This window comes from Neodiprion virginianus, chromosome 7 (genome assembly GCF_021901495.1).
Source record: "Neodiprion virginianus isolate iyNeoVirg1 chromosome 7, iyNeoVirg1.1, whole genome shotgun sequence".
Taxonomy (NCBI): domain Eukaryota; kingdom Metazoa; phylum Arthropoda; class Insecta; order Hymenoptera; family Diprionidae; genus Neodiprion; species Neodiprion virginianus.
In genome coordinates, this window is record NC_060883.1 from 2,389,049 (window position 1) to 2,402,873 (window position 13,825).

Here is a 13,825-nt window from a genome sequence, read left to right on the forward strand (position 1 = left end):
AAAAGAGACAAAATTAGGCCACCTATATTTGCATACCTACTTGTGGAATCTGGATACATCTATATCGCTGAAATTATCTTTAACCACGAGTAGGTAAATTATGCTTGGGGAATGACACACATATGATACATATATATATATATATATACGTATATATGCAGTATTTGAAAACTGCAATGCAAATACGATCTTATGCATTACACCTGCATCCGTATAAATTAAATCTGAATGACTTTAAACAAACTTGCGCAGTTCAATCTACTTTCACTGCGCGGTCTCGCAAACGCGTTTTAAGACTTTGTAAGTAGGCTTAAACGCGGTTCTTTTTTCTCCTCACGTCTCGTTTCTCCCCTTCTCCCTTCGTTCTGAGTTTCGCCAATTTTCTTCATTCACGAACCGAGGGGAAAACTGGATAAAGAATGATGATTTTCAGTTATCGCAGATTGGTAGAAATTTTTCGATTTGTGAGAGATAAAGTAAAAATTTCAAAAACGTGTGTATTGAATATTGGTGTAAAATTCCTTTTCGCAGTTTTCGTTTTTAATTTCTGCAAATCATTTCCATCTGCCTCTCCGCTATTAAGAGTGATGAAAACAAAAAAAAAGAAAACTCGAACGAAGTTTTGAAAAATCGCAACTCCCAAAACGGTGATTATAATTTTGCATCACAGTTTTGTGCAATTTTATTAAATCAACAATATAACTCTTAAATTATACGATAAAATTCTTATTTCTAATTTCGTTGTTTTATTTTTATTTTTTTGTCCATAATACCACGATGCTACGGGCGATAAAAAAAATAAAAAAAAAAAAATTCAGTCCCACAACTGTATTCAAAACTCGAAATTAGCGTCGATCTTTCGACCAAGAAGAGAAAAAAAAAATTTAAACAAACAAATAAATAAATAATAAAACGCACATTGCGCACTGTATAAATTGCACAAACCGATATAATCGTAAATATCGTACGTGAAGTTAGGTATGTAGAATAAAATGGGGAATAAACAAGTAGGCAAAGCGCAGTGCAGCGCGAACAGATAAAATTCACCGCGTTAATTCTGACAAGTTAAAATTACGCCGCGGTGGGAAACTTTGCCCCTTGGACTGCCGACTGACTGGTTGGTCATAGAAAATTGCATTGATCAACGGGTCCCGGGGACAGGTGCATGCGGCAGCGATATATATATATATATATATATACATATATACACATATACATCCGCAACACGCAAGCACATGTGTATGCAGGCATAAAGGCGGAGGGTGATATAGTAGCAGCGCAGCGCAATGCAACGCATGCAATGCTGCAACTATGACGAAACGTCATATATATATAATGTAATATGTATGTATATATAAATATGCATTTATATTTTTATACAGGTGTGCATGTATAATGTTATAATGATGCGGATCAATACACGCGTAAGTCTCACGTACCTGTCCATCGGCATCGCCATTGCCATCGTCGTCGTCGTCAGGTTTAATATAACGAACGGTATAATTTCCCCGCGGCTTATGAAGCGTTTGCGGTAATTAAAACGTCACGGCTTAGCCGGGCTAATAACGCATCGTTCGTGATTTACACACTTGTTAATGATTAATCTTATACCAACTATATGTGAAGGATATTATTAAATAAATATTCGCGCGCGTTGAGATTAAATGCGATCCATATATACACACACACACATATATATATATGTATGTGTGTACATAAGAGTTTGAAGTTAGTGATGATTGGCCGTAGCCGATCGAAACGTCGCAACCTTTTAAATAATCAATAAAAAGGTTTTTTACTGTGATCAACTTCGACAAATATATATACGTATACATTTTTTTTGTTATATTTTTGTGGCAAAGTTTCTTTTTTTTTTCTAAATCTTTTTGGTTTCATCTCTAAACTGCAACGATTATTTTTTGTCAATCTTATAGTTCTCAAAATTCCGATTTTTGTTTTTCCTATTCTTCTTACTTTTATTGTACAGAACTCGATCGTTGTCCCGTTGAAGAAAAAAAATTAACAGGTTTACTTACGCCAGCTATTGTACAATATTGCTTCCATATCATTAAACATTTTTCAAATGTACCTGCGCAGCGTCGAATATATTATCGATGAAGAAATAATAATAAGAATAATAACGATAATGAATATCGTTCTCCCTCGTGTCCGACCGTCTATAATAATGGAGTGTAAAATGCATCGCGTTATAACGTTATATATGGTATTTGAATAATGTAACGTGCATGTGGCTATTGAATGTTTTCCGTATAACAATAATACACACGATGCACATTGCAGGCTTGCAGCGATCTAGGTGCCACTTATATACAATGAATATAAACCGTCACGATTCTCTATGCATGCATACATATATACATGTGTGTGTGTGTGTTTGTGTGTGCGTAATAACATTATTATACAGCAATAATATCGAATGTATGAGGGAGAGAAAGAGAAGAGGAACGAAAAAAAATGAAAAAAAAAAAAAAAGGGGAATAACGATAGGAGAAGGAGGGATAAAAATCGATTCTAATTAAAGATTTCTAAGTAGAGCAGATAGGAGATAAACTCCTCCTGCAACCGGCTCGGATTACGCTGCGGATACGCGTTCGCATATAAATTATACGTGTATGTGATATACGTGTCTATACCGACAATGACGATTACAAAGATGATGATGCCCGGTGAATTAGGGTCTTCTAGTCATTCGATTCGTACACGTGTGAGTGTCGATGCGTGAAACACACGAATATAACCGCAGCGATCAATCTGCAGGCTTACATGTGCGATTATTAACATATCCGTATCTCGTTGTCCTTATTAATACAGATTTATAATAGTTTAATGTTCTAAATACCGTCTGTTCGATCCATCGATCGCTTGTACGTGCGCATATTTAGATCATCGTCAGTCATTTGTAAGAGAAACAATTTCTAACTTCAGAGTGTAGAATTTGTCGTTTAACGTCGGTCTGTGAAGCGATGATAAAATAAATAAATAAATAAATAAGTAAAAAACTTTATCCCGAATTCTTTTATCCATGGTGAAAACTGCGTGGAAAAGAATGTCTGATTATTTTTCTCTCGCACTGCTAGAAAACTAAATATCATATAGAATCGTGGATGCTTTTCGCGAAGCTTGGAATAAATTTCATACACGAGTGTATGAATAGTAAAGTTGGAAATTTGAAAAAAAGTAAAAGAATCCGATTATCCCGCGCTTGAATATCGCAGCCCTTTTTACCGGCAAGCTTGTTTTTAGACGCTATCGTAGCGTGGCGCAACTGTCTCTGCTCGTCGAATCGAATGAATGGAATACAAGCCGCTGGTGCAACAGCTGAGAGCGTAAAACATCAAGAGTAGAAGCGTATCACCGTTTGAGGTTCGTTTGAGGTAAAGAATGGTCTGAATTTGACCGGTTCGAAGGAGTTTTTTAACTTTTTTTGAGCCATTCTCACGAGAATAAAATAAATAAATACATAAAACTATTCACCCTTCTAATATTCGATTTTATCATTGTATTTCATTTCTAACCTCGAGTAATTTCGCAAAAACATTTTATCATCGAAGACACGAACAGGTGTAAATTTGATTTAAACTGTTTTGGATAACTTCAAACCGAATGAGAAAATTTCCTTACACTAATCTTCATTTAATTCTTCGAAGATGATAAAAATCCTAGCCTCCGTTAACTGAATGCAATCAATGAATTTACAGATCGATCGAAATGGATCCATTCATAGCGAAGAAGGTGGCGCAGTTCGAGACTTACGTGAACGAGGTACTTCGGGAAGATTTGAGAAAACTGGAGTCGAAGCTGAACGAGAAGAATTTGGAGACGGCGGAGTATCTTCAGTTAAAATCGACGATATCTACGTTACAATCAATGCCATCCGAGGCAAATAATGGTTTCAAGACTAAACTAGACATGGGAAACAATTTCTACGTCCAAGCAGTGATCGAGGACAGTTCGATGGTCCTGCTCGACGTTGGTCTCGGTCATTTCGTCGAGTTCACTTTGGACGAAGCCGTCGTCGTGATCAACCTCAGACTCAAACTGCTGGACAGACAAGTGAAAAACTTACGCGAAGAGAGCGCCAAGACCAAAGCGCACATCAAACTGATATTGATGAGCATAATGGAACTTCAGGGCATGAAGTAATGCGTTGAAAAATTAATTAAAAGAGTTTGGCTGAAACTTTGACGACGGTTCAGCTTTGCAAAAGATTTGAAAGGGAGATGAATTAACCAGGCAATTAAATTTCTTTAGCATTGTCGAAATCCTTTGAAAATAAGGATAACTTGTATCACGAATGTAAATGAATGAATAAACTATTTTTCTACTCAGGAATTTCTGTACAACGTGTTCGATTTCTCATTTCTATCCAAGTATGGCTGCAACAGAGTAGGAAAGACAGGGAAATAGATTTTCGGTGATAATGCTCGGGGATTTTTAGCCTCGTTGTTTACAAAACCCTTGAATTATTGCATAACGCGCGATTAAATCTTGGTCCGAATCAATTATCAAGTCCCTGGGCATTAACTGAGGTCGCTTAGTGGTACCATTGTTGTCTCGTTGATCGTAATCAGGGGGGATTGTCAACGACGTTGGGGGAGAAGGTTGATAAAAGCCCAGGTAACGCATCCTCCGGGTTAGTGGGTGAAGCGCGAATATATGAAGCGGCACAGAGGCCTCGAACCTTGCATTTACATTTTTGCCGGATAACCGAGCGGAGAATATCGACAGCGCGTCGAACCAAGTCAACGTAAAATGTCTGATTGGGAAAACTCACCGGTTGAAGAAAAGCACAAGTGTTTCTTGACTCAGCTGGCTTCGATCCTAATCGAAAATGTCTTCGACGGTGTTCGGCGAGACGAGCCTGTCATCCGCTGGAGAGAGCCTGCCCATCTTTCTGAAATCATACCGTTCAACGTTCAGGAGGAACCAAAGTCTCAGGAACTTATTTTGGAGATGATAAAAAACGTGTACAAGTTCAGCGTTAAGACTGGTCACCCTTATTTCATGAATCAGTTGTTCTCAGGGTGAGAATTGACTGATTATCACAAATTAAAACACGGGCAAATTTCTTTCACCCGATCTTTACTTTTGGAACTCTTTTTCATCCTTGCTCTCTTCTATGGAGTAGAATAGAGCAATTTTAATTATACCGAGTCGATGAGCCCAGAAGTAGAAAGAATATCCGCAAAGGGTTAATCTTGAGAAGATATCGGACTCCTCTACACTTTCCGTTTATTATCTATACTTCCGAGTCATGGCCTTGGTACAATTAAAACTGCTACATTTTATTCAATTCTTCTTTCACGCCTTTTTAACTCGGAACAAACTGTTCCAACGATCTCTAGATTGGATCCCTACGGTTTAGCTGGTCAATGGTTGACCGACTCGTTGAACGCCTCGATTTACACCTACGAAGTAGCCCCGGTAGTAACGCTGATGGAGCAGAGCGTGATAAGCGAAATGCTGAAGATGTTTTACAGAGGAAACGAAGACCAGGATTCAGAAGTTTCCGGGGACGGGATGTTCTGTCCTGGAGGATCGTATGCCAACGGCACAGCGATCAATTTGGCAAGATTTTGGCTACGGCCTGAGACGAAGGTGAGTTTGACGAACGACGGAAGCCTGCCATACGAATAGCAACGACTGTCTTTTCAGAACTGCGGAATTGCCGGACTGCAGCTGGTAATATTCACTTCGGAAGATGCCCACTACTCCATTCTCAAGTGGTCAAACATGTGTGGCATCGGCGAAAAGAATGTTGTCCTCGTGGCGACGGATGAGCTCGGAAGAATGGACGTCGACGACTTGGAGGCAAACGTTTTGAAGGAAAAGGAAAGAGGAAAAACTGTCTTCATGGTCTCCGCCACAGCAGGTCAGTGGATTTTCGAAATACCTCAGAGTCAATGGCATGTATGAAAAAGAGAACTGAATTATGATTTGGGCCTGTTTGCTTTGGATTAGCTTCTTAAATTTTCTCCTCCCTGTCGTTTAAGCATCTAATTTTAAACTGACTTTCATTCCACTTTCAGGAACGACAGTTCTGGGAGCGATTGATCGGCTGGACGAGATTGCAGACATTTGTGAAAAACACAACATGTGGTTGCACGTCGACGCAGCTTGGGGCGGAGGTCTGATATTCAGCCGAGTCCATAGAACGCTGCTGAAATCGATTCACAGAGCGGATTCGATTACCTTCAATCCTCACAAATTGTTGGCGGTGCCTCAGCAGTGCTCTTTACTACTGACTAGACACAGCGGAATATTCGAAGCGGCCCATTCGAGAAAAGCATCCTACCTCTTTCAGCGGGATAAATTTTATCCGACGAATCTAGATGTCGGAGATAAGTACATGCAATGCGGAAGGAGAGCGGACGTTATTAAATTCTGGATAATGTGGCAGGCTAAGGTAACTTTCAAGATTTCTTGCACCTACAAGTTAGACAGTCTGATCAGGAAATTTACTTGCAAATAAGAAATGGAACGAGGAGAAATATTAAAGAAGAAGAAACAGTTCAGACTTTAATCAAAAACTTCCAGAGCGCCTTGAGATATTTGCTCGCAGGCGTAAAGACCTCGTCTCTCTTTCAAGTCTTTCGCTCTCACATAACCACTTTTATGCAGATGCACAAAACTAGCTTCTGATGCATTTTTCACCCCACGCAAGCGACTTCCCTTAACTTTGCATCTTGTGGCCTGCCTCGGTACTCAAGCTGCCATCGAGGCGCACCCTGTTCAAGCCCAAGGGCCTCTGTGTCGCATGATTTGTTTCAAGTGTTTACTGCAGTATACTCATGCATACATTAGCGATCCCCCTATGCACACCTGTCATCTCACAACCTTTCGAGGCGTACAAAAGGAGTTTCAGGCTTCTTTAAGGCTCCGAGAAGACTTTAAAACGTCATCTTAATACCCCTGGCTGCGTCGATTATGGACTCTAAATGAGGAGGGATGTTACAGCGTGAAAAATAACGACAACAAGTACTTGAGTAGCTAATCACGGAGGGGGAAGATTGTCATACCGATAAACATGAAGGGAGAATCTCCAAGATTTTTGGCACCCGAGGTCTGAGAGTATCTGGAAAATTTGTTCGCAATGACTTGAGACAATTGCCGAACCATCGACGATTGATTTTCAACTGAATAATAAATCAATGCGCTGTTTTCTTTGCAAGGTTAAAATCATCTTGTGATTTTCAGTATTCAAGCGACGGAGTGATTTTTTATTCACAATTATGAATGTTTGCAAAGACTGAAGCTGTGGCGCTAAGCTAGTCAGGCATAGTTTGGGCCTGCGATGATAAAATCATGTAAATAAAGAATTCACAACGATGAAAATAATTCACAGGGAACTTCAGGCTTCGAGAAGCACGTCGATCACCTAATGTCGCTGTCCAGGCATATGAAGGAGGAAATCGAAAGGCGCGACGGGTTCGAACTCGTGACTAAACCTTCGTTCGTAAACGTTTGCTTCTGGTACGTTCCGCCGTTTCTTAGGGATGCTAAAGAAACTCATAACTACAACGAACGATTGCACAAGGCAAGTATGATACTCGAGTATCGACAGACCGAGACAAATCTCAAGGCTTACGTTACTAAAGGCGCTGAGCACAAAGAATTAAATTCGCAGACACTTTTAGATACAATGATGCATCACTACTTGTGAAAGAGGTGATGGTGAAAATATTGTTTTGTAAAAAATCGCTTCACGATTCCTTATAACTATAACTACGAATCGTTTCATTCGTGCGGAGAAACTCTCGATTTTGAAATTCTTTATTTTGGTCTGTTCGATGCACAGAATTTGAAGATAAAGTTTACTTGTATACATACCTATACCTATGGATTAATAATCTATTATTTTACGGTAAAATCGATTTCACACAACCGTGAATCAATTTTAAACATCGTACGATAAAGTGGCTGATAAATTTTCGAATAAACGGTACATAATAGAAATTTTTCCGCGATAGAATTTAGTAAAATCGTAGCCACGGTCTTATTCGAAAATTTTTCCGAATAATCGGATAAAAATATTGTCTCTGTATTGTTTAAAATTGATTGTTATGCTCACATTTTTCACGGGATGAGTTGGCAAAAGTCGGGCGGCGTTCGTCGAAGATTATTCTAGACGGAATTGCGATTTGATCAAATGGTCATCTCCGTGTTCTTCTCGCCGTTGAAAATGCACTAATAATCGCTAATGTATAATATATTTGTAAAATTTTCGTACAAACTCACTTTGCGTACTCTTTTTGAGAGATTATTCACAGTTTTTTGAAAAACTTTTCATCGCCGTCCATTCGGATAATGAATTTCAAACTAATAACGGTTCAGCGATCGTCATTTGTTATTTGAATTTTACGCCTAGCGGATTTTCACCGTACTAACAAACTTTCGCTCCGCCGGCTTGTCGGCAGCGAGGAAGACTGTGATTATTTACCGACCGATTGGCAAATTTTTCGGTTAATATTATCATACTTCGGTCGCTTTATTCACTGAAGGAATATTTTATTAATCTTCGGTACGCTACCAACAAATGACTTATTTTCATTACACTTCGTGTATAATGAAACTTATTCTTACCGTCGTGCGGTTCTGAATATTTCTCGTCCTCTTTGTTACCTATTACATACACGTATATATATTATAATAATTATTACCGCCAGCTTTTCCATCAATCAAATAGTTTGGACATTCTGAAAGGTCAGCTTGTAAAATTTATTAGCTTGTCCTCTGCATTGCGAAATAAGCAACATAAATTTTACCACCGTTGAGCCAGATATCGGGCTATTTATTCATTAGACAGGGAGGAGGTAAAAATTAAAAGAATAAATCAAGCAGAAGTGTAGGTGGAAAATTGAAATACAAGATTGAAATAAAAAAAAAAGGCAGCATCGTTTTCTGCACGTTTCTTTTTCCGATTTCCGTTTCACATTGCTTCGTCACTCCAGGTTTAATTTGTTGGTTTGAATCGTTTTTCAATTTGAAGCAAAAAAAAAAATAAAAAAACATCCCCTCCTTCGATATCTAAATATCGTTTTTTTATCATTTCACGTTACATGCAAAAGGTGGCACCGAAGATGAAGGAAATAATGACGAAACGCGGGAGTTTGATGATCAGCTATCAACCACTACGTCAGAAGCCAAATTTCTTTCGTTTCGTTGTACAAAATTCTGGTGTCTTGGGAAGCGACGTAATTTATGTACTCGAAGAACTGGAAAGGATCGGCAAAAATTTGTGAAGTCATATATACCAAAAATCTTCACAATTTTCTGATTCCAAATCAGTTCCATACACAGCCACGTAACTGGCCTTATAACGAGAGACGAGCGCATTGCGTAGTCACGCATGTAGATTTGTTAAAATAATAAACGAATTGATATATTCAAACTGTTTGCGATCAAACTTAATTACGTACCTTTTAACCTTTCCCTTTCTGAATAATTCACGCTTAGCTAGTAATAAAATACCTTTTTTTTTTTTTATTCGTGGCTTGATTCTAATTTTTTTCTAGTACGCGAAATACCTAATTTTCGTCACTCTAAATTCACTATGTATCACATGCCCTTATGTACACAGATCTATGTACAACGTCTCGGATACATATTCATAACTCGACTACGTCGATACGAATGGTTCCACGAATAGACGGGCAGCGGCACGCAATTGAAGCACTAAATCCTCACGAGCTGTAAAATTTCAATATGTATATGGAATAAGGATCGATACGTTACTTTTCCGAATACTTTAATTTTCGCTCACCCGCGCATGCATTAGTGACGAGTTTGAGGTTTCGTCAAAGCTTCCCGGTATTTGATATCTCGAAAAATGCGTTTTCGACGTTTTTTTAAGGACTACGAGAACTCGGGAAGAGAAGGTGCTGAAAAGCTTGAACAACGCTCAAAACGTAGGTCAAGGATTGAGCTAGATTTCAAGCTTCATTGTAATTACCCAACAACTTACGCTTCGGTGTGACAGCTTGTAAAAGAGAGCTTATAACGTTGTTGTGAGTGATCTCTCCGACTAACGTACGATTTTAAGTTTGGAATGGTAAACAGCACGGAGAGTTGTAATAAAGCTCAAAAGACAGTCCAAACTTTGGATTTCACTTTGAGCTTTCATCGAACACAGCAAGAAACCCTGGAACGAGTTTGGTCCGAAATTGAAGTTCAAATTTCAAGTAACTGGATACATTTCGAAAGCGAATTCAGGTTCCTTATCAAAAGCTCGACGCCCGAACCTTGAACCTCGCTTTGCGCTTTCATCGAACGTTTCAAGGATATTTAAATCGAGTTTAGTCCGAATTTGAAACTCGATTACCAAAGAAGCGTAAAAACATTTCTACAATGACTTCGGAATCCAACTCAAAAGCTCGAAGTTCATACCTTGAAGTTCACTTCGAGCTTTCATCGAACATACCAAATATCCCTACAAAAAGTTTTCCCCGAAGTTGAAATTCTATTGTCAATATTGAATTCGGATTCCACGTGAAAAGCTCAAAGTCCAAGCCTTGAACCTCACTTTGAGCTTTCGTCGAACGCTTCAAGGATCCCTAAAACGAGTCTGACCCGAAGTTGAAGCTCGATTTCCAAACAACCGGAGACTTTTCGACATCAAATTCGAGTCCTCCGCCAAAAGCTCGTAGCCCAAACTTTGAACTTCACTTTGAGCTTTCATGTAACGCATTAAGAATCCCTAAAACGAGTCTGACCTGAAGTTGAATCTCGATTTCCAAACAACTGTGAACTTTTCGACAGCAATTTCGGGATCCGCGTCAAAAGTTCGAAAAGCTTTACCTCCGACCATCGGAAAAAAACGCCGCATCCGGCGAGCTTTGCGACTCGGTAATCAAATCGAGGAATGCTAACGCGGTTGTAGCGCCAGCACGGCATGACAGCTGGGAGTGAGAGACCCGGCTAATCCTGAATCAAATGACAGCCGACGGGGAAGCCGTACATCGGAGCTTGCGAGTCGCTGGGGTCGCACTCGCGGACAGTGTCCAGTTAAGCCTTAGTGCGCGGGGTGGTTGCCCGCCCTTAGGTAAGGCAGCCAGGCTGACCGGCCGGCGAATCGGCTTCGTAACTCGATTTTAAAAACTGCGTTAATTACGCGGTCCAATTTTTTCGGGGTTAACCGATTCGAAGGGAAATTGGCGGTAAAATTGGAGCAAGGATCGTCGACTTTTGCAAGTTCTCATTCGGAACGTGTTTTACTTTTTATTTGAAATTCTATTTTTCAATTCTTTTCGTTCGAGTACACAGTGCACGGGAAATCTTCAACGTGGTTGATTATTATCTGATTTTTTATTGAAAACGTCGGCGTTTTAAAAAATCTTCAGTCATCGATCGAGGGGAGGAGGCACCGCGTATAAGTGTTAAGGGAGAAGTATAATTCAAGGGATGGATTCGACGGAAGCGCCTCGGTCGGATCGCGAAAAATTATTCATCGTGCCAATTTTTGAAAACAAACGGAAAATCATTGCGGAGAACGTTTGAAATTCGGTTTTACGGTTCTTTCGGTTCGTCGGGTTCTTTTGAATTCAAGTTGGCATCGCATCATTTGGCAGTGGTGAGAAAATTCAGTGAGAATCAAGCTTCGGAATTGTTCTAATTACATCAATATATACGTTTCTTGTTTTCCGCTCTTCAAGGTTTCCGAATCGTTTAATCGAAGTAAAGAAACGATCCATCCCATCAAATTAGCTCGACTCGTTATTTCACACAGAAAATACTCGATTTAAATTCAACAGTATCCTCTGAATCATATCTTGTTTATTCAATTAATCAACTGATTCAGATTAACACCCGGTACATCATACATTTATTCTCAGAGCTACAAATCAAAAGGAACTCATCAACCTGCAGCATTTGGGTAAAATCAATTACTAAAATTATTTAACAATGGCTCGAAACTGTTACAAAGAGTGAAAAATACTGTACCGATTTTTAAAGAGGCGAAGAATCAAATCCGTAAAAATTTGAAACCATATTGCACTGGTAAAAAAAAAAAAAAAAAAATGAGAAAAAACTATTTCTTTGCCGTGATTCTTTGATTCCATTGTAGATCCTTTTTTGATAATTCCAACGCAAAATCAGTTTGTTCGGTTTACTCCACTTTTTTAGCTAAGCAAGGCTTTAACGTCAACTTATTCTTGCACGAGCATTAAATTTTCGCAACAGTTGCAGGAAAATGTAAGTGAGTAAAGGATACCAGACTTTCCGGTAAAAAAATGAAAATAAATGAAAATAAAAAATGAAAATAGTTAAGGACCGAGCGGTAACCGGAACTAAAAATTTCTCTCAGTGTGGGTTTTAGGTACCGACGCAATTGTTGGCCAAAAATTTTCGTCCATCCTGAAAGAGTCCCTCCTCGGTTGCCCGAGGTAGGTATTTTCCCGCAGGTGACCGCGACGTCGCCGTCGAGGACGATCCGTCGTCCCGTATAGACTGGGATCGACTCGCGCACCAGATCGAAGAACCGGCGTCGCCGTCGCCGTCGGCGTCTCTGTCGTCAGGAGCAGGCGGCAAGCCGAGGGAAGAATTGGCCAGGACGAGCCTTGGCGGCGTCGAACCTGGAACCTGGAGAGGCCTCCGCAGTCGCCCCCGGGGTGCGGATCAGTTCACCGCATTGCGGTATTCGCCCCGTCTCGAGGCTCTCGTCCCCCTTCCTTCCATTTGTACAACACGCGGCTCCGCATCGACGCGATGCGATCCTCGAGCGGTAAATTACCGCCTGCATCTTAACCGGCACGCAGCTTCTCTTCGATGTCGTAACGACGACCGCGGTGCTGATCAAGGTGAGCGTTCCTGGCCTCCCTGGTTCTCATTTTTCGAATCGTTTTTCAGGGGGGGTATTCGCGATGGCCGGTGAGCTGAATATAATCGATGCATCGACTAATCGAGCCGAAAGAAATAATCGAACACGAATCGATTGAGTCGGTAAGAATCGAACGATTCGTCGATTATTTTGTGTTTTTTTTTTTGAAACGGTGCATGTGAGTACAATATTTCGTAACTTTTAGTATGCAGTCTCAATGGCGGAAAAGTTGTTTTGATAATTTACAGTTTCGTTCAAAATATTTTTCAATTTCAGGTGAAAATATTCATTCATCTTTCACTTATTATATAAATCATGTACCTAATAAGTAAAATAGTGATGATAATTGATACTCCAATCACATAAATTGATATTGCATTGCGTCGCTTATGGTAGTAAAAAACAAAAACCGATCGTGAGGAAAAATAATCGATTATTTTTTGTCATTCTGAGGGGAAATCAAGCCAGGATCAGGTTTTTGTTTTTCCTTTACGACACAATCCGAACGCGTAATTGAATTATCCTTGTCGATGAGGCTTGAAATCAGTTTTTTATGTTGCGTAATTATGCGACACCATTTTTGTAAATGACACTTTTTTTTTTGATAATTGAATTCCTTTCCTCTTTTAGTCCGTACAAAAACTCCTCATTCTAAGGGATCACGAAAATGCAGAGGAACAGTTAATAAAATCGGTATTCAAATCGGCATGAAAATCTTTCCAGATAAAATATCTGTTTACTATGAGGCACAGAAAAGTTGTAGAAAAAAAACGTATAATTTTCAGCCGAGTTCAATGATCGGTGAAAAAATCGGTATTAGAATCGGCATAAAAATCGTTTGATAAACTTCTAGATAAAATATCCGTGCATTCTTAGACATCGAAAAATTATAGCAAAACGTATCGTTTTTATGCTAGTTAAATTATCCGTTGGAAAATCGGCAGGATCCCGAAATTCGTTGAAAAAAAAAAACCTTTAAAGGAAATA

The 13,825-nt window shown here is 39.5% G+C and overlaps 2 protein-coding genes across 6 annotated transcripts in view; both read left to right on the forward strand.

Moving 5' to 3' along the window:
- The window catches only part of LOC124308806 (protein doublesex-like), an 82,998-nt gene extending 78,649 nt beyond the window's left edge, over nt 1–4,349 (forward strand). For 2 of the 5 annotated variants that reach the window (XM_046771918.1, XM_046771917.1), the window contains one exon: nt 3,720–4,349. In XM_046771918.1, coding sequence (XP_046627874.1) covers nt 3,720–4,164 — 445 coding nt within the window. In that variant the 3' untranslated portion in view covers nt 4,165–4,349. Of the gene's footprint in view, nt 1–3,264; nt 3,284–3,719 lie in introns of those variants that run through there. The other 3 variants (XR_006909095.1, XR_006909096.1, XM_046771914.1) reach the window with 3 other exon arrangements.
- A 304-nt stretch (nt 4,350–4,653) lies between these two features.
- LOC124308800 (cysteine sulfinic acid decarboxylase-like) lies at nt 4,654–9,412 on the forward strand. The gene is made up of 6 exons (XM_046771895.1): nt 4,654–5,045; nt 5,367–5,619; nt 5,677–5,893; nt 6,051–6,427; nt 7,367–7,558; nt 9,090–9,412. Exons 1-6 carry the CDS (start codon nt 4,774–4,776, stop codon nt 9,261–9,263), a joined length of 1,485 nt encoding a protein of 494 aa, XP_046627851.1. The 5' UTR covers nt 4,654–4,773; the 3' UTR covers nt 9,264–9,412.
- Nucleotides 9,413–13,825: the final 4,413 nt, after the last annotated feature.

Excerpts from the sequence above, each read along its gene's own strand:
- LOC124308800 (XM_046771895.1), top strand. The coding sequence starts at position 4,774 with ATGTCTGATTGGGAAAACTCACCGGTTGAAGAAAAGCACAAGTGTTTC. Across the intron at positions 5,620-5,676 it reads GGCTACGGCCTGAGACGAAG|AACTGCGGAATTGCCGGACT; the intron begins GTGAGTTTGACG and ends CTGTCTTTTCAG. Across the intron at positions 6,428-7,366 it reads GGATAATGTGGCAGGCTAAG|GGAACTTCAGGCTTCGAGAA; the intron begins GTAACTTTCAAG and ends AATAATTCACAG.